The following is a 24,113-nucleotide window of genomic DNA, read 5'->3' as shown; positions in this document are numbered from 1 at the left end:
ACGTGCGCAGCGCTGTTTTCTCCTGGGGTTGGGGGGCGGTCTGAGTCCGTTTCCTGGTCTTTCCCAGCTTCTAGAGCTGCACCCCACAGCCTGCGGCCCCGTCCTCATCTCCAGAGCCAGCAGCGGTGCATCTTGCTTTAGCGTCACATTCCTCTGTGTCAGATCTCCCTCTGTCTCCCTCTTCTAAGGACCCATGGCATTTAGGGCCCACCTGGATAATCTTCCCTTTGCAGGATCCTTAACTTAATCACATCTGCAGAGTCTCTTTTGCCATCAACACTCATAGGCTCCAGGGGAAAGGACCTGGTATCTCAGGGGGCCGTTACTCAGCCTACAGCAGTGGTCCTTCCTCACATACGTCCTGGCCACCCTAGCTCCACTCCAGCTCTGCAGAGCCACATAGGAGTTGATGTAGGTGAAAGCCCTCGGTGAGTTGTAAAGGTCTTTTCTGCCTCAGGGCCTTTGCACAGTCTGTTCCTGCTGCCTGGAATGCCCATCCCTCTACATACACATTTACACATGGCCTAGTCCTTCGAATCATTGAGGTTTTGTCCCGTCCTCAGAGAGGCCTTCCCAGCACCCCACCTCAACATTGTTTACTCTATCCCAGCACCCTGGCACCGATCACCATTTGTCGTTGCTTTATCATTACTTGTTGGTTTATGTGTTTCTTATCTGTCTTCTCCCTCTTAGCCTCTTAGACTGTCAGCCTGTGAGAGCAGGGACCTGGCGCATCCTGTTCTCCACCATATCCCCAGCCCCTGGAAGCATGCCTGGAATCTGGGTGCTCTCTAACCCTAACCCTAATCCTAACCCTAACCCTAACCCATGGAGGGATTCCTCATTAGAGGAATAAGTAACATTAATAGATGACGTTTCATCAGGTGTGCACCCATGGCCAGGTCTTGAGTTTTTTCTCTTTTAAGATACTACTCTGGATATGCCGGTGGTTCTGCATTCCCCAAATCCAGCCATGACCTCTTTGTGGGAGGGTCCTATCTTCTCATCTCCCCAGAGCTGTCTGTCCCCATCACTAGGACCTTCACGGTCTCCCTGTCTTCCCTGGGCCACACACTGGACCCTTCCTGAGCCCCCAGGCAACTGGATTTTCCAGTAGAATCAAAGAATATTAGAATTGGAGAACCAAACAGACCAATGTCAGTGAACTCTGACCTACCATCTGATTTTGCAAACGAAGTTTTATTGGAACGCAGCCAAGTTCATTCACTGTGTATCATCTCTGGCTGTTTTCTCACTACAACAGCAGAGTTGAGTCGTAGCAATGGAGACCATATGGCCCACAGAGCCTAACATACGTAGCCTTTACAAGAAGGTTTGCTGACCCCTGAAAGAGACCATCTGATCCAAACCCACCCTGCTTTACATATGAAGACACTAAGGGCCAAAACATTTATGGGCCAGAGTCCTACAGTGAGTTACTGGCACATCCTAGACCAGAATTCAGTTCTGCAGAATCCCAGACCAGGCTTTTCTCATATACCATAACATCCTCTTTAGTACCCAAACTCCCAACCAAATTAGTTTTTTGTTTTGTTTTGTTTTGTGTTTTGTTTTTTTTTTTTGTTTTTTTTTTTTTTTTGAGACAAGGTCTCATTCCATCGCCCACGCTGCAGTGCAGTGGCGTCATCATAGCTCACTGCAACCCCAAACTCCTGGGCTCAAATGATCCTCCTGCCTCAGCCTCCTGAGTAGCTGGGACTACAGGTGCATACCACCACGCCTGGCCAGACTTTCAATCCTGGGTGTTCACCCTCATCACCAACTCTCTCTTCACCATTTAGGAGAAAGGCCACACGCATTTATGTTCTCCATTTTCTACTTGAATCAGGGTTCAACAGCCTTCTTGAGCTGAAACTTGCAGGCTTAACCTTGCAAGAAGCCTATCTAGGCTCTCTTCCCTTCCAGAGCCTCTGGTCCCACCCCACATGCCTCTCCTGACGCCAGAGTGTAGAGTCAGATGGCCACAGTCCTGTTTGCATTGACCTCTTCCTCCTCAGTTCATCTCAGGCCACCCAGTCAGGGGTTACCAACCCTGGCTGGCTCCAGAATTCCCAACGGAGCTCATTTGGAATGCAGATGCCCAGGCCGATTAAGCCAAAACCTATTAAGCCAAAACTCTGGTGTGAAATCATGGGATTTAAACAAGCTTCCCATGTGATTCTAGAAGGTGTTCGACAAAGTCTAAGAACCATTTCACTAAACCATGAGCTCCTCAAGCTGCTTCTAGCCTTTAATCACTGTAAACAGCTTCAGCATAAAGTAGGTAGCCAGTGCAACACTGTTCTCTTAAAAAATATACGAGGAGAATACAATATTTTTCTGCTCAACATTCTCTACCCTCTCCTTGGCATAAGGCCCTAGAATCCTTTCCCAGCTCCACTCCAAAGAAAATATCACAAAAAAATGCTATTTCCCCCCTCTGAGTAGACAAGATAAGAAGATTTTTAAATGAGTTGCTGGCAAAGAATTCATGAGCTTATAAACTATTAAGGTCAGAATGATGAAAAGAAGGCAATGTTGAAAAGAGAGAATAGGTACATAGAAAATTCCAGAAGAGGCTGGAATCCTGGGGTTCAAGGTTTCTTATTCTGGGACTTGCCAGCTGCCTTGGTAAAGGTATTATTTTGAAGGCAGAAGAGCCTCTTTTTGCTCCTCTTCGGTATTCACCAGGCGCTGGCTGTGTGCCCTGGGCCTCGCTTGCCATCTAACATGAAAGGCGGCAGCCCAAGGGCAGTTCTGTGATGGAGACGCAGCCCTCCCCCGCCCCCTGGGGACTACAGCTGTGGGCTGTGCTCGGGGCCACTGAACAAAGGAATGGCAGGAGAGGGCACCTCTGGAAAACAACCCATTGGAGAGTTCTCCCAGCCTTTCTGGCTGGTTTCCAACGGTGATGGAGACACAGTGACAAAAATAAGTCCTGCTCACCTGAGCCAGTAGAATCCAATTCAATTTCGAGTCAGTGTGTGTTTATTGAGTGCCTGATTCGGTTTAGGTGATGGAGGGAATGAGAGAACGAGGGAGACAGCCAAAGTAGCAGGCAGAAATTCCCCGGGAATCTGCCCCACAGGGAAGTCCACAGGTCCAGAAATTTAATTTTATCAGTTTCACCCAGTAAGAAATTGGTAAATCTTAGTCTGTGTCATGAACAAATATTTATTAAGTGCCTGCAGTCTGCCAGGCACTGTTCTGGGGCTGAAGCCACAGCCGTAAACAAAGCAGTCCCAGATCTGTGCCCTCGTGGACCTTACTCTAATGTGGCACCTGCAGGGCCAGCGGGTGAGGCCCGAGGAGTCCTCTGGGGTCCACCATGGAAGGGGTCCACGTGGGGTGCATTTGAACTGTGGTTTGACGGTTAAGTGGGGTGTGGGTTTTTAAAGAGCTGGTGGCCTCAGAGACGGGGCTGAGCTACATGAGCAGGATGAACATGGCATGCCACCCAGGGTCCATGATCACATCAGCTCCCTGGGCCAACAGGTGCATGCTGGGTAGTAGGGTGCATGCTGGGAAGCTGGACGACAGAATGTTAGTATCACATGGGGTTACGGCACATGGCCACGTAGTCAAATAACTTGACTCTGACTCCCAGCTCTCATGCTTGCTAACCTTGCAATCCAGGGCATGATACGTAACCTGAATAAACCTCATTCTCCTGATCTATAAAATGGATATAATCGTAAGTAGCTCGAAGGTTGGTCCTAAGCATTCAGGTGAGATCATGAATGAGATTAACAGAAATGAATGTAAAAGGCTGAGCTGTTGAATATTGTTAACATCAGATAAATAGGTCTGACTCTAGGAGAACTGGTACCTGCCTCTAAAAACTTTGTGGGAAGCTTATGACATTTGCATTCTACAGGGTGGCCAGCCACCTTGTAAACCCACCTCCTTGTACCCCTCTTCTCAATGCTGTGGCAGCTGTGCTGGACTGAATGGCAGCCCCAGGACTGGGGGCGGCAAGAGAGGTACCTGGAACGTGTTTGCACAACCTGGCCTCCTTTAATTTTGTACCCAAGAAACTCCACTTATTTCACTTGCACCTGCTGAATGGTAGGAAACCTTTTGGATCTACATAGTGCATTTCTCAAAGTGTGGTCCTTGGTCCACCTACATGCTTATTAAAATTATATTCTTGGGAAGCTGAGAACCCACCCTTTAAAAGCTCTGTATTTCTGCTGATTATGAGGACGATGGCATTTTTCAGGCAGTAGTCTCCATCTTCCTCCTTCACCAGGAAAATAATAAACTTCGCTTTCCTTCTCCTGAAAACCAAAACAAAACAAAACATTCTTGGAGTTGACACAATCAGCATCTCTAGAGATAAGGCCAGGGAATCTGCATTTTAACTCCTCTCCCAGCCCCTGCCAGGCGATTCCTAGGCCCTCTCCTGATTGCTTTAGAGTAGAATTTTGAGTGTGGTCCCCAGACCAGCCGCATCAGTGTCAGGAATTGGTTAGAAATACAGTTGTTGGGTACTTCCCCTGATCTACTGAATCAGAAACGCTATGGGTGGGGCCCAGCAATCTGTGTTTTAAGCCTTCCAGATAGTTCTAATGCACATTAAACTCACATGGGGAGGTTTTAAAAACTACCAATGTCCAGCCCCACCCTGTGCCAGTTAAATCAGAATTTTTCAAAAGCCCTCCCAGCAATCCTAACGTCACAACAGAGTTTGTGATCACTGGAAGAAATAGCAAGGTGCCACAAAGGTATTACACTTAGAAAGTTGTGTTCAGTCATAGGCATTGTTTCAGTGAATGCTTGCAAGAAGCTTGCAACAGCCTAGCGTGATTCCATTAGCAGGTGAGGAACCTGAGTTTCCCAGAGTTTCAGGGGTGTGAACGAGGTCCCAGGAGCATGTCTTTGTTGGCTGCTGCTGGGCCACTGCCCAGCCTGGCTCTCTGGGAAGGCTGGCTCTTGACTTGGCTGCCCTTACGCCTCTTCCAGGTGCTGAAGCCTTTTGGCAGCATGGTGCCTGGGCAGAGCTAGGGCCGGGGACAGCTCCAGAAAGACGGCAGGGACCCTGCTGAGGGTGTGAAGGGAGAGTTAAAGGACACTTAGGTTTGGGCCCAGAATCAAGGAGCCCCAAGTGGTAATAACGCCAGAGTTCATTGGTTTTCCACGGCTCCAGCCCCCGTGCTGAGTGCTTTCAGTGAGTCATCTCTGAGCGCACATGATCGCTGAGAGAGATGATATTCATGGAATAGTTACCGCGTATCTTTTCATAGTCACAGTACCCGCCGTGTTACAGATGAGGAAACTGAGGCCCAAAGATTCGAGAGAGCCTGCCTTGGGGTCCCCGGCGAGGTCTGGATGTCTCCAGAGGCTCTCCCACGGCTCCGGGATTCAGAGGCAGGGTCTCCAGGGAAAGCGGGGTGGGCCGGGCAGGGCCGGGGGGGTAGGGGGCGAGGGGTCCATGAGCGTGGGGTGCGGCTGAGCCGGCAGCCCCGGCGCTGGGCCGCCCTAACCGCGCGTCTCCCGCCCCTCCGCCCGCTGCAGGCCCTTCCTCGTGCTGCCGCCGCTGATGGAGTGGATCCGGGTGGCCGTGGCGCACGCCGGCCACCGCCGCAGCTTCTCCATGGACAGCGACGACGTCCGCCAGGCGGCCCGGCTGCTGCTGCCCGGCGTGGACTGCGAGCCGCGCCAGCTCAGGTAGGGGCCGGGGCGGCGGGCGCGGGCGGGCGCGGGCCGGGGCTGCTGCCACCCGCCGCTCCAATCACAGCCCTGCGGCGGCGGCGCCCCGCACTCCAGTCCCTGCGGCGGCGGCCCCGGGTTCAAATGGCACACGCGGGCTTAACAATAAGCAGGTCCCGGAGTGCCAGGATGAAAGAGGAGGGCAGCCAGGCTCGCGGGGGAGGGCCGGATTCTTAGATTACAGGAATGGGTGTGTCCTCGCTGGCCGCTCTGTCCTTACCTTCCTATTCCCGTTCGCATTCTCGCCTCTCCCCGCCCCTCCCCCACCCCAGGAAAATACCATCTCCTGGAGTTTTCTAACCCAGCCTTGCAGAGTACAATTTCTGGCTGGGTAAGACAGTGCCTCCGCTTTACCACGCATGAGGATGGAGTGGTCCCCCTGCATCTCTCATGCCTGTATCCAGGGCTCTCCTCCATCGAGGTGGGAATCACTCATGGGTCCGCTCAGGGACCCGGTGCATGGGGGCTCCTTGTAATCCAAAGCAAAAGAATTCAAACAACTCATTCACTCTGGTGAGTCATAACCTGCCTCTAAATATGAAAAGCACAGAAACCCAGTGGGGGGGGTGTGTGTGTGAGAAAGTGCACTTTCCTGAAACCACCCCCCAGCTGTGTTCCAGGTGTCATCCTCATCATTTTCAAATCCCCTCCCACCTACCTGATGAGAAACTGCCCTCCCTCCACAGTTCATCTAACCCAGTCATGCAGCCAGGGCTGCAGAGGTTTCTCTTCTTCCAGGGTCTGATTGGGGTTCTGCGAGGAAATGGAGGGTTGGCAGATAAAACACAACCCAGCAAAGGCCCAGAGCTGCCCCTAGCCCAGCAACACGCAGGGGCTGATCAGTCATGATTGCTAGCATTTGCCAAATGCTTACCATGTGGTAGGCACCATGCTAAGTGATTCACATAGATTAATATCTAATATTCCCAAACCCTATGAAGTGGGTACTGTTATTATGCCCACTTCAAAGATAAGGAACCTGAGGCACAGATAGGTTAAGTAACAAGACCAAGGTCACAGGACTAGTAAATGGTAGAGTCAGGATATGAATTCAGGCAAACTAGAGCCGTGGGACCAGTGTTCTAACCACTGAGCTCTTCTGCCTTCAGGTTTCTGTTTAGGCAGTTTCTGGCTGTGCCACCATGATTTACACCTTGTCACCTAGAATAACAGCAGGTCTCAGGGAGAGGCTAGGGAGTGGCCATTTACTGAGCACTTACTATGTGCTCAGTATCAATTGCCACAAGAGATTTGCATTCATTACTTGTCTCCTTTCATCTCTGCAGCAGCCTCATGAGGTTAGCATCATCTTCCCATTTTACAGGTTAGGAAGCCATTGGCGGGACTGCTTGTAGGTGGAGATGCCAGGGAAGAGATCCTTGTGGCTCCTACTCCATAGACCAGCCTCTGCCCACTGGACTCTCCTGCCTCCCGTTTCCTAGGGAGGACTATACGAACAATGCCCGAAAGGAAATAAGTGCCCACCAACTGGTCATTTTTAGCAAGAATCCCCACATTTCTACTACCTCTGCAATAATAATGGAGGCTCCCACTTAGGTATGGCTTTATAATTTTGGAAGGCCTTTAACACTTTCTCTTGTGAGCCTCAAAACAACCATTGTTATCCAGAAAAGTCATGCTGCCCCATTTTACAGAGGAGGAAATCAAGGCCCAGCAAGATCAGGTAACTCTCCCAACATTGCACAGATAGTGACAGAGTTATAAGCCAGATAGCAAACCCAGACACCCGCAGTTAAAACCACGTGTCATTTTTCTGGTCCCTCATCCTAGACCTAGACAAGCCCTCCCAGGGGATGCTGATAACCCTCTTCCAGATAGCTCTGTTCCTTTCCAAAAGTCCGTAGACTGAGCCCAAGCCTCAGGGGCCACTGTCCAGCTCTGCGCCCCTCGTCTGGCACAGAGATTTCACTGCATGGTCCGGTGACCACATGTGGGTCATTCTGACAGTCACACCAAGGATTTCAATTTCAGCATCTATCCAGCTTGAAGCCTCTGCCCTGGCATTCAGGATATGAGTGTGATACGAATGCAGACCGAAATGCACAGGGGAGCGAAGGAAGTCAGTTGCATTTGAGTCCCTGGGCTCTTTTTAGTCACTCTTCTCTGCATTCTTGACTCATTTGTCTCCTGAACGATGATTCATGTAAAGAAAATATACTAATTGATTGTTCCAGCTAAATGTTCATCAAATTTGGAAATCATCTTCAAAGAGAAAACTAAGAGTATTCAGTTAGCTTTCCTAAATAATAAATGTGAGATTTACAAGCTCCATTAACTAGAAAAAATTCGGTACATGAAAAGATAAACCAGTTCTTTTAAAAAGAGTACTTATTTTTCAGTCTAATCAACATACAGATGCATCTGCACATATATTTCCCAGTCTCATTTAAGGTGACATGAAGTGGGAACAGGATCAAAGAAGTTTTGTTCATTCAGACATCCAACAAATAGACACCAGGGACCTACTTGCACAGTTCTTGCAGCATGGATATAGCTGTCCCCAACAAATGTGCAAGGCAGCCTTTGTTATCCCATTTTACAGATGAGAAGGCTGAGGCTCAACAAGGTTGTGGGACATGTCCAAGGTCACGCAGCTGCTGTGAGGCAGAGCGGGTCTAGAACTTGGCAAATGAGGTGAAAATACAGTGTCCTTACCTCTCTGCTGTCCCAGATGTTCATCTTGGAAGTTTCCAGGTGGGCACCTAGTTCTGAATCTATCAGAGCGGAGCTTCCCTCTCTAAGTAAACAGCCCTAGGAAGGTGAGGGCAGTCTGGCATTCTACCAAATGCAGGAACCTGGGACATGGTGTCAGGGGCCAGAGTGTCAGTGACTATTAGCACATATAATTACCTACCAGCTGGCCGAGGTTTCCTGGTGGGAGGCAGCCTGGATACCAGCTGGGACAGAATGACCAGAGTCAAGGATTCCCAGGTCCGATGCTAGTACTGCCATTGATTTTCAGAGTGACCTTGATCCAAAGCTGCCAGAGATTTGCTTTTGTCTTTATGCAGCTACAGAAAAGCCTCGCCATGGTGATCAGGTTAATTTTAAAAGGAATACCATTCCATGAAGCCCTATTCCTGTGCTGGCATTGGTGACCCATTTATTCTTCCTTAATTAAAGTATCAGGTCATCTAAAGCTGGTGAATTCTGCCTTGTTTTTCTTTTTCTTGTCCTTTGGGAAGGGGGGTTGGGCAGTGGAAGGAGAGGAAAGAGCACTCAATACATCCTGGCAGGGTGCATATGTTTTCTTAATTATTGGTTTTGAAACATTTCATAAATAGAAAGAGTAAATACTGTTGTTTTCTTCATGTTTGTAAGAGGCAGTTTTTCTGCTCTGGAGTGGAGGCTGCATGAAAATAAAGGTAGTCGGAGGTGTTCTCAAGTCGTCTGGCAGCTGAGAAATGGTACCTCTCAACAGGATTTGGGGGCTGCTGGAACTATGAGCTCATTCCAGGCAATGGTTAATCTTTTTGCAAGTGTTTCTTTAATGCAAACCAGATTTTGAGCTGTTCCAGAATGGAAAAGTTCAGGGGTGGTGAGGTGCGAAGAGTTTTAGAATGGGACCCGGGAGACCTGGGCCATTCCCTTTTTGCCTTCTTTTGTCATATTTATTGGGCACCTACTAAGTGCCAATCCCCCCACAGAGGCTCTCGTCTAGGTCTGCTGGTTTCTAGCAGGTCACCTTGGGCAAGTCCCCTCCCCCATCTCTCAGGGCTTGGTTCATCCTCTGTAAAGATGGGAGTGACACCTGCTTCCTGGGCTTGGGAACTGCAGTAGGGGTCAGGGATGAATTTAACCAGTTGCACCACTGTCTGACCTGCTAACTTACAACCCTTCTCACGTCCCCTGGGCACCTTTTGAGGCTGACTGGCAGGGTTTCTTACTTATCCAGTATGGACCAAACTGGATTCCAAGGCGAAGGTTGAGCTACAACAGCACTTTTCTTGAAATGCAGCCCTATAATGACAGCTGGAAGTTCAGGTTCATTTACCAAACATGTATGGGGTGCTGGTGGCCTGCCGGGCCCACCCAGGATAACATCTGTGGCCCTTGGGAAGAAGATGATCCAGGTCAGGGAAATTTCAACCGTGGTGTCAGAAGGGACGACCCACTCCTTCCCTGGACCTGTATGAGACCAATCTTGTTCTGGAGTTGGGGGTCCCCAGGACTTGCATGCCACTGGGGGAGATGCAGACTATAAACAACGGCGAACAAATCAGCAAGGAAATTTCACAGAGTATGAGTGTCACAAAGAAAGTGAAACTGTGCTTGGGTAGGAAGGAATTGAGGAGGGAGGGACATATCGATCAGGTGTTCAGAGAGCACCTGGGGACCTTGCAGGGAAAGGGACAGTGTCATGCTCCTGCTTTAAAGGAATGCCTGGTATCTTACAGGGCAAGGGGCTCATGGAGAAACTGGCAGGAGTGGAGGGGAGAGCAGATCTGGAGCCATTTCCCTAGGTCATGTCCACACCAACCCCTGAATTCAGACCTTGGACCTCCCCATTCTCTCCCTCACAAGGTCGCCTGCAGAGGCTGAGCACCTGGGCCCGGCGTGTGGCTCTGTAGGGCCCTGGAAAGCGCCCCAGCCTCTCACAGAGTCAGGAGCTGCTCTCTCCTCTCCCCTTGAATGTCCTTGTCCTTCCCTAGCCCTGGACAAATCCTGCAGCTCCCCATGGACTCTCCGGCTGGGCTGCCTGCCCCTTCATCACCTCCAGCAGACATTAAACTCCACGCTGCAGCCCCGCAGTGACCCAGTTGGAGCTGCTGCCTCCCCCACACCGATGTCAATGCATTAGCGCCTCCTGGAAAACAAAAAACTGCCCTCTCCCTGATGGCTGGGGAGTCGCTCTGGGGCTCAACTGTCCTCCCCTAACAGAGTCAGGGACAGGCCACTGGGCCTGCTTGAGGAGCCAGGCTAGCAAGAGACAGCCTTGCACTCAGCAAACACATACGGAGCACCTAGCGGGTGGCCGCCTGCTCTGTGCTCGGCTGGGCGGGAGGTGGGCAGAGAGGTACAAGAAATTCCAGGAGAACGTGGCGACTGCTCTCGTAGAGGTCAGCAGTGATCTAGGTTTGAGGGAGCCAGGAATGACCTCCCTGCAGAGGCACCATTTGATCTGAATCCCAAAGAATGAACAGATGTCTCTGGTGGAGAAGGGGAAGGGAGGGGAGAGGGGGAAAGGCCTTAGAGAAATACATCCACACAGAGGGAACTGCATATGCGAAGGCCTCAAGGTGGGAAAGCATGTTGGAGGAAACACAAGGATTCAGACAGAGAGAGCAAAGGATTCAGCAAACACCAGGCCTTGGACAAGAGCCAAAAGCGGGGCCACACTCAGCTGCTGGAGGGTCTTTTGTGCCATGCCGAAGAACTTGGGCTATCTCCTGCAGGAGGTAGGAGCCGTCACAGATTTTAAAGCAGGGAAAAAACATCAGGTCTGTATTTTAGAAAGAAGAGCTGCTTGGTGTGGACAGTGGGCTGAGATGGGCTTGGGCAGGGGAGCCTGGCGTCGAGTGATCCAGGGGAGACACTGACAGTGGAACAAAGGCAGAAGCGGTGAGGACGAGGACAGGGAGACCGGGAAGGATGCGAGAGCAACAGAGAAGGGACAAGCGGCAGGACTTAGTGATGAACGCAGGGGTGAGGGAGTGGGCCAGGAGCAGGGTTGGGGAGCTGGTGTTTAATGGGTACAGAGTTTCAGGTACCGTGGATGGTGGGATGGTCGCACGGCAGTGTGAATATACCTAAGCCATAGACCTGTACACTAAAAGATGGTTAAAATGATAAATTTGATGTTACGTGTATCTTATCACAATAAAAATATGGCCCTGGGATGTTCTCAACTGAAAAAACTCCATACAGAGCAGTGTTCAAGGTGTCAGTGTCGGCCCTGTGTGAAAGACATGTGTTTGCCATACGCGCTCAGGCTGTCATGGAGGGATGGATAAGAAACGGGTAACACAGTTGTCTCCAAGGAAGGGGACTGGAAAGCAGGCATATCAGTTTCCTAGGGATGCGGTAACACACTGGGTGTCTCAAAGCAACAGGCATTTATTGTCTTATAGTTCTGGAGACTAACAGTCCAAAATCAAGACACCCACAGGGCCCTGCTCCCTCTGAAGCCTTCAGTGGAGGACCCTTCCTTGTCTTTTCCAGCTTCTGGTCACCGCAGGCATTCCTTGGCTTGTGGCAGCATCGCTCTGTCTCTGCCTCTGCCTTCATATGGCTGTCTGCCCTCGGTGTCTGTGTCCGAATTTCCATCTTTTTATAAGGACAGCAGTTGTACTAGGTTGGGGCCCACCTTACTGACCTCGTCTTAACTTGACTACATCTGCAAAGACCCTATTCCGTAATATTGAAGGACAGAGGTGGCAGGGAAACAGGATTGACTGTTGGGTTTTGTAGCATGTGCATGTACTGCCTAGTCCCCTCGCCAGCTTTCTATGTTAAAAGTTGATTCTGAAGTTTCTAGCTTGGAAGAGTGTGTAGCTAGGGATGGTTTTGACAAATACAGCGCAAGGACAATGCAGGAGAAGTAACAATGGGTTTGGCTGTTAAAAATGTTGGTTGTCTGTCCAAATGAGAGTCCTTTTCCACGGGAGCATGGCTCCCACCGGGGGATTAAGTCCATGCCCTGGCTTCTGCTTAGCAAGAAAGCACACAGAGCACGGTGGTGAGGAGCATAGGACTTGCAGCTTAACTGCCTGAGTTCAAATCCTGGCTGGACCACTTACTCTCCGTGTGACCTTAGGCAAGTTACTTACCTCTCTGGGCCTCAGTTTCTGTATCTGTAAAATGGAACAATAATATACCCACCTCATAAGATTGTGGGGAGGATTAAATGAAATAACATATTTAGTACAATACTTGTGTTATAGTAAATGAACATTAAATGTTAGCTATTATCCTTATTTTCTCCCCTCTGGACCATGAAGATGAGCTGTTCCTGGTAGCCAGAAATAGCTGGGAGAGAGGGGAAATACCTTGAAGAGAGCTGACAGTACACCATCGGGGATGGGGTTGGTAGCCTGGCTGAGGTGTGGCGTGTCTCAGACCTTCTGCCCCAGCTTGGGAGCCACTGTCCCCACCCTGTGACTACATACATCCTCTGTGCAACTCAGGTTTTGTATTTTCTCTGAGGTCTGAGATCTCGGAGGCCATCACTGGCTGGAGTCCCAAACCATATCCAAAGCAGTCGGACGTCCATTGTGGCTGCATCTGAACCAGCGATGAGGTCACTGGTGGGAAGAGATAGCAGAGTGGGGGAGGACATGTGTAGACAGCAAGTGTGGCCCCTGATTGCCTGGGCCTTGTCCAAGTGAGCAGAGGCTAGGGGAGACGCCAGGGTACATGCACTATTCCAGAAGAAAGGGTCACAGTATGGACTTTTGCCTCAGATACTTGGCTTCCTTTTCTCTCTAGGGCTGGGGCAGAAATCAGTTGCCTTGACCGTGGGCCTTGACACATTGTTGGGGCCCAATAAATGTTTGTTGAATGAATAAATAAATAGTGCAAAGGGCTGTTACGAAGTGTGCTGGTGGTACTGTAAGTGAACAGAGTAAGACTTTTCCTGGACTGATTAAGATGCAGAAAGACTTCAGCATGAACACAGTGGTAGGCAGGGGAGAATTCAGGTGTAGAACTCAGAAGAGAGGTCTTAACTTAAGAAGCCTTTGGGGGACTCTGGCAGACAGGTGCTGTTGAAGCCATGGAATGAGGTTGTCCTGGAAAGTGACTGATAGAGACAGTGGAGAGTGGTCCCCCGTCAGAGAAGAGCCCAGAGAAAGTGAGGAAGCAGGTGCAGGCACAAGAGAAGCTAAGATGGAGAGGGGTCACCAGAATCCAAGGTGGCAGTGCCAGCCGAGAAAGGAGGCCACTGGGCCTGGCAGTGAGGAAGTCATCAGTGCCCTTTGCAGCAGCCGTCTGGACAGCCTGGTGTGGGTGGAAACCAGACTGCAGGCGGCAGACAGTTTGCCAACACTCGGAACGTGTTCTGCACTTCCGAAGTGTTAAAAGCAAAACAGAAACACATTTGGTACTTAACAGCAACACAGAGAACTACATCTTAAATGGCGCGGAGGGCTCGCTTCCAGATTAGGGCTTGAGATCCAGGCTGGCAGTTCGAGGGTTTGGAGTTTGCCCTGTGGGATTTGGCTTCCTGGGAAACAGGGGTTTATTGATTATTTATTGATCTGTTTTTGGCCGACTCTTGAGTCTGTTAAATTTCTGCTCGAGGTACTTACTTGCTCATGCCAGTAAACCTCCCAAACTCTAGTTTAAAATATTAGTTAACATGGGAACATTATCTTTCCTTAGTAATTAGTCAGGACACCAGTACTTATTACAAAGCCATGTACTTGGTACAAATTGTTTAGTATAAAGCCAGCACAAAAGTGTTTTTGGTAACAGTCCCATCCCTCAAGAAGCTCATGGACATCACCATGTTCGGTGCATATGTGCCATTTTTCCAAACAGACTGTCCTTTCATCGGTTCATTAACCCTACAAAAGGTTAACAACCACCCAAATGAATGATCTCCAGAGTCCTTTCTAGCTCTGAAAACCATTCAGCTTTGTGATCAAATGTTAGATGTGCAAAATGGCAGTGACACTCTTACCTGTGGGGGACACTGAAGCACGTAGCAGGTGAATGAAGTAACTATAGCTTCAGCTCACCTCCTCCCTCATATCTCTGCAAGATCATAGAAGGAACGATCGAGAGCCTGCATGAGCCACACAGTTCTGGGTGTTTCTCACACTCCGCTCCAGTCAGTTCTCCCCCAGAGATTCAAGGGGCTTCCTTTTCTTCTTCATACCCGAGGAAACCAGAGCTCTGGGAGGTTAGGAAACCTGCCCACGGTTATGTGGAGAATGTGACCCATCTGGGATTTGAGCCAAGTCTATCTGACTCCCCATGTTCTCTCTACTATATAGGCAGCCCGATCAAAGAAGCGATGTGAAAGTCACTTGTGCACCAGGCCCTCGGGTCCACCTGGAAAGGCTGAGCCTCCAGCCTCAGTCCCTCTTGGGGACTCAGAGGCACTGCAGCCTCTGGGGTCCAGGTAGCATCGTCAGCACTGCCCAGTGCCAGACCCCCTGTGAAGACTTCACACAGCAACATTCTACCAAGTGGCCAAGAAATATGTGAAAAGGGCTCAGCCTTACTAGTCATCCCACAAATGCACTTCAAAATCACACCCACGCGTGCGTGTCCTACTGGTCAGATTGGGAAAAAATTAAAGTCTGACAATGCCAGACTTAAGCACAGATATAGAACAGTGAGAACTCTTAAACACCGTTGGATGGGGACTCTGGATCCACTTCAATGTAAACTTGAAAAAACATAATTCGACTCTAGGTCTAGACCCTAGAGAAAGGTGCTCATATGGAAATAAGGAGATGTGTATATGGATATTCATAGATGCAGTATTTGTAATAGCAAAAGAAAAAAAAGCTGTCTGTAGGAGAACAGGTAAATAAATTATGGTATGTTCATTCAATGCAAAACCAAGTGGCAATGAAAATAAATGAACCAGATTGACCTCTTATTACATGCCTAACTCCCAGATACTGTGCAAAAAAAGCAAGTTGAAAAAGGACTTATGTAGTATGCTAACATTTATATAAAGTTTACTGATATGCAAAACAGCCTATACATTGTTAGGAATTGATTGATATATGTAACAAAAAGTATAAAGCGTGCATCGGGATGGTAGATGTCCAGTTCAGGAGAGAGTGTGCTCTCGGGACGGTGGAGGAGATGATGGAATCTGGGCGGGGCTGCAGGGGCCTCTGTGCTTGTAAGACTTTATTTTGTTCAGCTGTGTTGGATGGCCAGCGTGAAGGTGGTCAGTATATTGCTCTATATTTTTTGTGCTGAAAGTAATTTATTAACAGTAAAAGTTACCTACTTAGCAAGTATTTGCAATAGCACACTCAGAAGGCCAGTTCTGGGATATTAATAAGCATTATAAAAAAGTGTTAAATGGTTCAATAAATTTGGGAAACACTGGCTTAAATAAAATTAAATAGGCTTTCTAAAAAATTTCTCAGTGCTTTTAAAATCCTGTTTGTTATAAATCTCAAAGAGAAGGTTTTCGGTTTAAATATTTTACCATAGAGCAGGGGTCAGCAAACTACAGCCACTTGCCACCTATTTTTGTCAATAAGGTTGTATAGGAAAACAGCCATTCCCATTTGTTCGCTATCCTGTGGCTGCTTTCTCACTACAGTGGCAGAGTCGAGTAGTTATAACAGAGACCATGTGGCCCACAATGGCTAAAATATCTACTTATCTGGCCCTTTACAGAAAAAACTTGTGGACCCATCATAGAGCATCTTAAAGGACCGGTGTTATCGGGTGTGCACTTGGGGATTGTAACACTAGAACTTTGCCCTCACATCTCAGGAATTGGTCTATTTATTGGTGAAAACTGTTAGAAAGAAAACCACCAGTTCTTTCTATAATTCCTTGGAGGATGGTGTATGTGCATTCATCTTGAATCTCTAGCACCAAGCCCGATAGCTGGCATATACTTTAGCACTTTCCATGTGCTTCACTGAACTGATTTAAACTTAAAAACCATTTGTGGAATGGATTAATTAGGATATAGATTCATTAGCTGTGATGGACATGCGAAATATCTGGGGCTTGGATAAGATAGGTGTTTAAAATTCTCCCTCGTATAACAATCCAGGCGTAAGCAGTCCACAAGGTCAGGGACACAGGCACCTTCTCTCTTGTCTATCTAGTTGGAAGAGGGAAAGCAGGAGGGCAAGGCATGCCCCAGAAATTCCACACATAACTTCCCCTTGCTTCCTATTGGCCAGCACTTGGTCATATGACCATACATAGCTATAAGAGACTCTGGGAAATACAGTCTTTATCAGAGCAGCCATGTGCCCAGCTAAAAATTCAAGTCCTGCAACAATGCATAAAGAAGATAAGAGACTCTAGAGGACAATAACCAGGATGCATTGGGGGCTTGCATCCTTAATCAGAGGTGACTCCTTTCTCTAGAGGTGAACCTTATTTTTGACTCTAACATAAGCCATGATACTGAAGCAAGAAACCTGTAATGCTGCTTCATCATTTTCTACTGAAAAGAACATGACAACACATTCAGATATGAGTGCACTAGTTTCATTCTCCTGGGTATTTGCAGCCCTTGCTTTTGAGATAAATCTTTTTAAACATATTCAAACAGATCCAGGAGGCCTATGTTTTGGAAGGAGCTGAAGACAGTGGGTTTTGCCGCTAACTAGGCATCCTCTTGTAAGGAGAGAGGGGTTCTGGCCCCCTTGGTATCTCTCCTAAGGCCGAAAGAACTGGCCAGGAGGAGGACGTGGAATCACACATTACCTTATCCAAGGCAGGTTTAATGAGCTGGTTCTTTTCTGTACTTTAGTAGCAACATGAAACAGCAAGTGAGCACAATTTTTGGACAAAGATTTCTCCCAGGAACTTTTGCAAGCATTACATGTTCCATTTGCTGAGATAATATAATTTTTTTTTCTTTCTTAGAAAAGTGCACAGAGATCTTGGTGTGACTTATCTCAGCACAAAACACTTTGAATTTGTTCATCTTTTTGTTATCCAAAAAAAAAGGAAACAAATCATCAGCTGTGAGACTTGAAGCCTGTGAAAGGGAATTTGACTAAGGCTTTCTTGGGAAAGTATGTAGAGGAGGGGGCCGGGGGCTGGTATCCAAGTCAGGCCTGCAGTCCTGTGAATTTGCCATTTCATGATTCATTTCTGAAGGCACCATTTTATTGTCACACTTACAAAGTCTTGTAATGGGAACTGCTTGACATATAAGAGATGATGCAAAACAATTTTATTATCCCGTATTACCCTGCACCAGGGTTTCTCATTCTCAGCACTGTGACATTTGGGGCTGGATAATTCTTTGTGGCTGGGGGCTGGGTGGGGGGGGCTGTCCTGTGTATTATGGGATGTTTAGCAGCACCCTTGCCTCTACCTACTAGATGCTAGTAGCACCTCCCTAGTGTGACAACCAGAAATCTCTCCAGATATTGCCAAATGTCCCCTGGGTGACAAAATCACCCCTGGTTAAGAATCGCTGACCTACACAAACCTAAATTTGTTCATAGAGAGACTTGTGAATGACTTTAGAAAAAAGACATGGATTCTATTCCTAAATATGACTCTGACTCGTACAAATGAGTCGACTCTTCTCAGGCTTCCAGTTTCCTGGTCTTAAGGTAAGGAGTTGAGCTGAGTGACCTCTTTCAGCACTGACCTTTTGGGATCCCACAAGTGAGAAGCTGTTACGTGGGACCTCTGTCCAGAATATTATTTGAAGGAAGCAAGACATGGGGGTGGGGCAGATTTGAAGTGAGGGTCACACCATGCACGCAGGCGATAAGGCGCTATTCTGTGGAATGTGTGTATGGAGTGGGACACAGGCCTTGCTGGCTGGAATTGGGGGGAAGGAAGAAACAGTTGGGAGGTGGGGAACTCTCTGCAGGAGCCAATTGCAAGAGAACCTTAAACTTGAAGCCTGTGGTTGGGAGTTTATATTTCTTTGGCATCCAGCCCAGTACCTGGCATCTAGTAGTTACCCAGGCAGCAGCATTTGAAGAGAATCTAAGAGAATGTGGAAGGCCTTTGTCAGCACAGAGGGGCAGCAGAGTGGGGTGGGAAGAACAGGGCCCCACCAATAGCCTGCCTGGTTTCAAATCTCAGTTCTACCATGGACTGGCTGTGTGATCTTGGGCAAGTTTCTTAGCCTCTCTGTGCTGTAGTTTCCTCTTCTGAAAAATAAATGTAAATTTTATAGGGTTAAAGTAAGTATTGGGTAAGATCATATATGTGTGTATATATATGGGTGCATGTGTATTTATATATTATACACATGTATATACTCATTCACATATAGGTAGGTATAGGTAATATATATGAGTATATATTGTGTACATATATATAATTAGAATAGTTCCTGACACACAATAAATACTATATGTGTTTGCTATAATTATTATTATTTGAGAACCAATAAAATATTTTGAGTATAGAAGCACTCAATGCCTAGCACACTGCATTACATATAAGTGACCAGAATGAATTAATAAGGATTTCTTAAAATATTATCTCCTTAATATTCATCTCTGATTCTAGAATATATCACATTTTACCCTTCCTAGTCCAGGGCCCAATCACAAATATCTCCAGGGCCAGGCAGGAAACACAAATGGGTAGACCCAGCTGGACATAAGGCAACAGGGAGAACTGCACGAGTGTGTGCTCCACGTAAAAGTTTTCTGATTCAAACTCTTTTGAAACGCTGTGTGGGCACACAGCAAGCCCTAGAGTTTGCCCTCTGCACCCAGGCCAAACACCTCTCCCTCCTTCGTTCCCTCCCCTCCTCACCCCTCAACCTTCCCTCTTCCTTAAGTTCTCTTCCAGTCACACCTCCTTGCCTCACAACAAGAACAGAATGTGGCTTTCTTTGCAGCTCTTTACAAATTGCTGGGCTGCTTTTAACTAAAAGTTCAAAGCAATAAATCTTAGTCTTGTCCCGCCCAGGCTGGCCTCATTCAGGTGGACAGCAACCTGGGAAGTCAGAGCTGGAGCAGCCCTCAGAGTCCTGCCAAGTAGCCTAAGGTGGAACCACAGGCACACTCGGGGCACATTGTCCTGCTTTTGTCCCTGTGAGCCATGAATGCATCACCACACTCTTGGAAATGAAACCCCTCCTCTCCTAGATACTCTGTGTCTGCAGACTCTAGCATTCTTTTCTAGAACCCCAGAAATTAGAAAATTGGTGAAAGCAGCCAGATCTGGCCCTTTAAATTCCAGGAAAGACATGTTTCCATTCTGACCTACTAGAGTAGCATAATGGACAGTGTCTTAGTCCGTTTTCTGTTGCTATAACAGAATAACACAAACTGGGTAATTTACAAAGAAAGGAGATTTATTCAGCTCATGGTTCTGGAGCCTGGGAAGTCCAAAAGCATGGTGCCAGAATCTGGCAAGGGTCAGCCCATGGTGGACGGGCAAGCAAGCATGCAAGACAGAGAGAATGTCAGCCAAACTTATCCTCTTGTCAGGAGCTCACTCTGCAATAACAGCATTAATCCATTCATGAGAGCCCTCGTGGCCCAGTCACCTCCCAGAGGTCCCATCTCCCAACACCGCCACAATGGAAATTAAATTTCAACATGAGTTTTGGCAGGAACATTCAAACCATAGCAGACAGTTATTTGCTTAGTTCATGTATTAGATAGATGACAAGCTGCTGTAACAGGTGACTCCAGAGTACAGTGGCTTAACTAAGACAGACGTTATTTCCTTCTCGTGTAATAGATCGGCCATTGCAGGCTGTGGGGTAACTCTTCCAGACAGGATCTTTGGAAAACCCAGGTTCCTTCCATCTTGTTACTCTGCAATTTTTTTAGAGCAGGGGTCAGCAAACTATGGACACTGAACCACCTCGTGTTTTTTTAAATAAAGTTTTATTGGAACACAGCCACATATATTTGCTTGTTGTGTATGGCTGTTTTCAAGCTCAAACAGCAGAGCTGGGTAGTCATAACACAGACCATCTGGCCTATAAGCCTAAAATATAGGCTGTCTTGCATTTTAAGAAAAATTCTGCCCTAGAGCATTGGGTTCACCTGCATGGTCAGAACTAGGATGTTGACAGTTCTACTTGTCAGCTAGGGAAGGGGACAAAGGGAAAGCCAGGGCTAGGACCTTCCTTTTAAGCAAATGGCATAGGCAATGGTGTCTTGGTAAATGTTTAACAGCCAGCTGTCCCCGGAGGGCACCTGGCACTGTGGTTTGTAGCGTTTGCCAATGACCATGATGTAAATATTCCCACTGTGGCTGATTTCAAGTTAGCAATGAGATGTCACTGAACACAGAGTAGGGATGATGCACACAATTGACTTTCAAGAGCCAGTAAGATCCAGCTCCAGCATAATACTGGATGCAGAAGTTTTGTGCATCGCTTCTGCTCATGTTTTATTGGTGAGAACTTAGTCGCATGGCTGTAGCTAGTCACACAGAGTCTGGAAAATGGAGTCCCTAGCTGGATGGCCATGTGCCCAACCAAACCTCAGTGAGGCCAGGCAATTCTATATTACCATAAAGAAGAAGTGGAGAATGGATGCTGGGGACAGTTAGCATTCGTGGCCACACATTCTTTCCCAGGTGATCCTTTTGGCCACAGTAATAAGAGGAAAGCAAAAGCCAAGAAGCTAAAATGTTGGAATGGAGTAAGGGACAAAAAGCTATTGCATAGTTAAAAATGGTACATGAGGCTGGTCCAAATCCCAGCACTTTGGGGGGCCAAGGTGGGAAGATTACCTGAGGCCAAGAGTTTGAGACCAGCCTAAGCAACATAGCAAGACCCCATCTCTATAAAAAATTTTAAAATTAGCTGGCATGGTGGGCACACCTGTAGTCCTAGCACACCTGTAGTCCAGGCGACAGAGCAAGACCCTGTCTCTTAAAGAGAAAAAAAAAAAAAAAAAGAATGGTATATGAGCACTAGAAAACTTGTGAAAAACTCAGGGAATGTCCATGCTTGGAGGCACCCAAGAGCTTGACTAGCCGAACATCCCTGTTTTACAGGTAAGGAAACTAAGACTGTCAGAAGAAATGTGATTTGTCCAAGGTCACACAGCTAACAGGTGATACAGCCATGACCCATCTGAGCCCTTACCAGTTGCCTTCAGAACTGTTCTCTAGGGCCTGGGTGTCCTTCTCTGGCAACGTCAGGACATGGCCTCAGAATCCCCCTCAACACCATACTCCAATCAGACATTACAACGCATCAGAGTTGATGCACGATGCAAACCCTGTTTGCCATCCTTGGGTTGGGTGTTCACAGCCACAGGAGATTCCCCAGAGATCCTGAAGAGGTGGTGGTGTGTTGATTGCCTGGGACATTTTTTCCTGCGTTTCAGATGGTTGACCTAGGTCCATGCCATCTAGATATTCATAATCTATGTCAGTATTACACAATCCCACTTCTCTAGGTGCGTGTCCACATTCAGCAGTGCCCCATCGTATCAAAAACAGATCCGTGAGCACGCTCTCACTTCTCGCAAAAATCTTAACACATAGGTGCTGTTCTCCCCATTTTGTAGACGAGGAAGTGACAGCATGATGGGATAACTTGCCCGCGGTCCTACAGCAAGGACATGTGCTGCGTCAGCACACACTGCAGCACCAGTAGTTTCCCTGCCACCCTTCGCTGAGTGCCCAGACCAGTGAAATCAGCATTACTGTCCACTCCTGGATAGCATCAATCCCTGTTTGTGCCCACAGAGAAATCTGAAAGGCTGGCGACTTGGCCCTTAATTACTATTTTGCGTTAGTGTTGCACTCTCATTTTTCTCGCCTGGTACATTCATTTTCAATTCTGTCATTACCTGTGTAACCAAACAGCCCGCTCAATATCCTTCTCCGTGACAGACTGTGAGGGCGGGGCCCTCACCCCCTGCCTGGCCAGTGCTGGTGCCCAATAACTATGTGCGTATGAATTATTATTATGTGTCAAAATAATAATAAAAGCAAGAAAAAAAGCATGTATGAGTGAATGAATGATGGCACTTCCCTTAGACTCTGAGCTTCCCCAGGGCAGAAATCCCAACCTGTTGGGCTCTCTGTGTCCCGCAGGTGTGGCAGAGCCGTATTCAGTATTGGCGAATTCTGTGGGTTGCGCCGGGACAGGGTGTGGGCAGTCACCCACCAACACAAACCTTACTGAAGCCTGGACTTTGGAATGTGACAGGCCTGGGTTGACATGGACGTATAAGGAGCCAAGTGGCATTAGGGACAGATATGTGACTCTGAGTCTCTGTTTCCTCATCTGTAAAATGGGGATATGAAAACTTGCCTTTTGGGCTTCCTGTGAGAGTTTAAGCAAGATAGATGCGTGGGCCCGGGAGTCAGACTGCAGAGGTTGAATGCCAGCTCTGTCACCTACAAGCCGTGTGACCTCGAGCAAGTGATACACATAACCAAGGTGCTTCAGCTTTCTTCCCTCTGTAAAATGAGGATAACAATCCCCAGTTTATGGGGTTATTTTGGAGATTTAAGCGAGCTGTTATGTGTGAAATGCTTAACAAATGAAAAGCTATCTATAAATGCCAGTTAATATTATTATTATATTAACTACAGTGAGTTAGGGAAGCTGTTTGTAAATGTTTACTGTGCCTTTGATCATTCTTATTATCTGTGCTTTCTTCCAAGGCAACTAATCTGACTGCTGGTCTGGAGGGGCCCTATTATAACCCGAATCAAGGGGCACAGGGCCCAAGCAGCAGGGTGGGGCCGCCCCTCTCAGATTCATCCCCACAGCACCCTGCACCCCGCAGTGGGCGTCAGGCACCTTCCGTGTGAGCAGGGAATGTGTCTTCTCCCCCACACAGCTTCCAGGCAGGCCCATGCTGCTGCCTCTGAGAGGCGTCGTGGACGTTTCTCCGCCACGGATGGCCAGCCTGCAGGCGAGAGCCTGGTGAACGCGAACAGAGGCACAGGGACAGGGGACAGAGAAGCCACGGAGCAGCAACAGGGCAGCACAGGGCTCTCACCAGACCCAGCGAGCGAGGGGCTGCGGTGAGGGGTGAGCTCAGAGGGGCCCGACTCCAGAACAATTGGAAAAGGCCTTGGCAGCAAGGAAAGACCTGCCCTGGGCTGGAAGGATTGTGTGGTTGAGTGGGGAGGGGCTTCCAGATGGCCCCATTAAATCCCTGGAGAGAAGACTTAGATCACAAAATCATAGCATTGAGTATGCATTCCATGTATTGGACAATTATCATCATCACACACTGTGCTGTGTGGTTTAAAAGTATTAGGTCTTTTAAACCTCATTACAGATATAGGCAGTGAGTACTATTGTCATCATCCCTGTTTTTCAGAGGGGGAAACTGAGGCTTAGAGAGGTGGTTACCTGCCCAAGATCCCACAGCAAGTAAGCAGCAGAGCTGGGATGTGAACTCTGCTCTCAGTAGCTCTGCTGCCTCCCTGAGGGCACAGGCTTGGTGTCAGACACTCACACCTGAGCCTCAGTTTCCTTGCCAATAGAATGGGAATAACCATAACAATAATAATGTGATGATCTCCTCCCAGGGGAGGATCAGTTGAAGCGGTAGAAATTGAGCACTTAGCCCAATGCCTGGCACTTGATAAGCATGCAAAAAAGGGTGGCTTTGGTGTTACTGATCATGGTTGTGGGGGCTGTTTGGGCCTTTTGGGGTATAGATTCCAGAGTCATGGCATGAGGAATCCCATTGGAAACCTGTGCTTCCAAACCCCAGCAGCCCAGTGTGTGGCAGCACGTCACCAAGAACGGGGCCACACAGGGAGACTAATGGGACAGACTCTAGCCAGACTGCTGG

At 48.1% G+C, this 24,113-nt stretch overlaps 1 protein-coding gene across 2 annotated transcripts in view; it reads left to right on the top strand.

The window, feature by feature from the left end:
• Positions 1 to 24,113, top strand: part of BTBD11 (BTB domain containing 11) — a 281,678-nt gene that overhangs the window by 212,620 nt on the left and 44,945 nt on the right. For both annotated transcript variants that reach the window (XR_006735691.1, XM_045553022.1), the window contains exon 4: positions 5,518 to 5,670. Coding sequence is in view for 1 of the 2 variants with exons in the window: in XM_045553022.1 (XP_045408978.1) it covers positions 5,518 to 5,670 (153 nt within the window). In the remaining variant the exon portion in view is untranslated. The remainder of the gene's footprint in view (positions 1 to 5,517; positions 5,671 to 24,113) is intronic.

This window comes from Lemur catta, chromosome 6 (assembly GCF_020740605.2).
Source record: "Lemur catta isolate mLemCat1 chromosome 6, mLemCat1.pri, whole genome shotgun sequence".
Taxonomy (NCBI): Eukaryota; Metazoa; Chordata; class Mammalia; order Primates; family Lemuridae; genus Lemur; species Lemur catta.
This window is presented reverse-complemented; position numbering and strand designations above follow the sequence as displayed.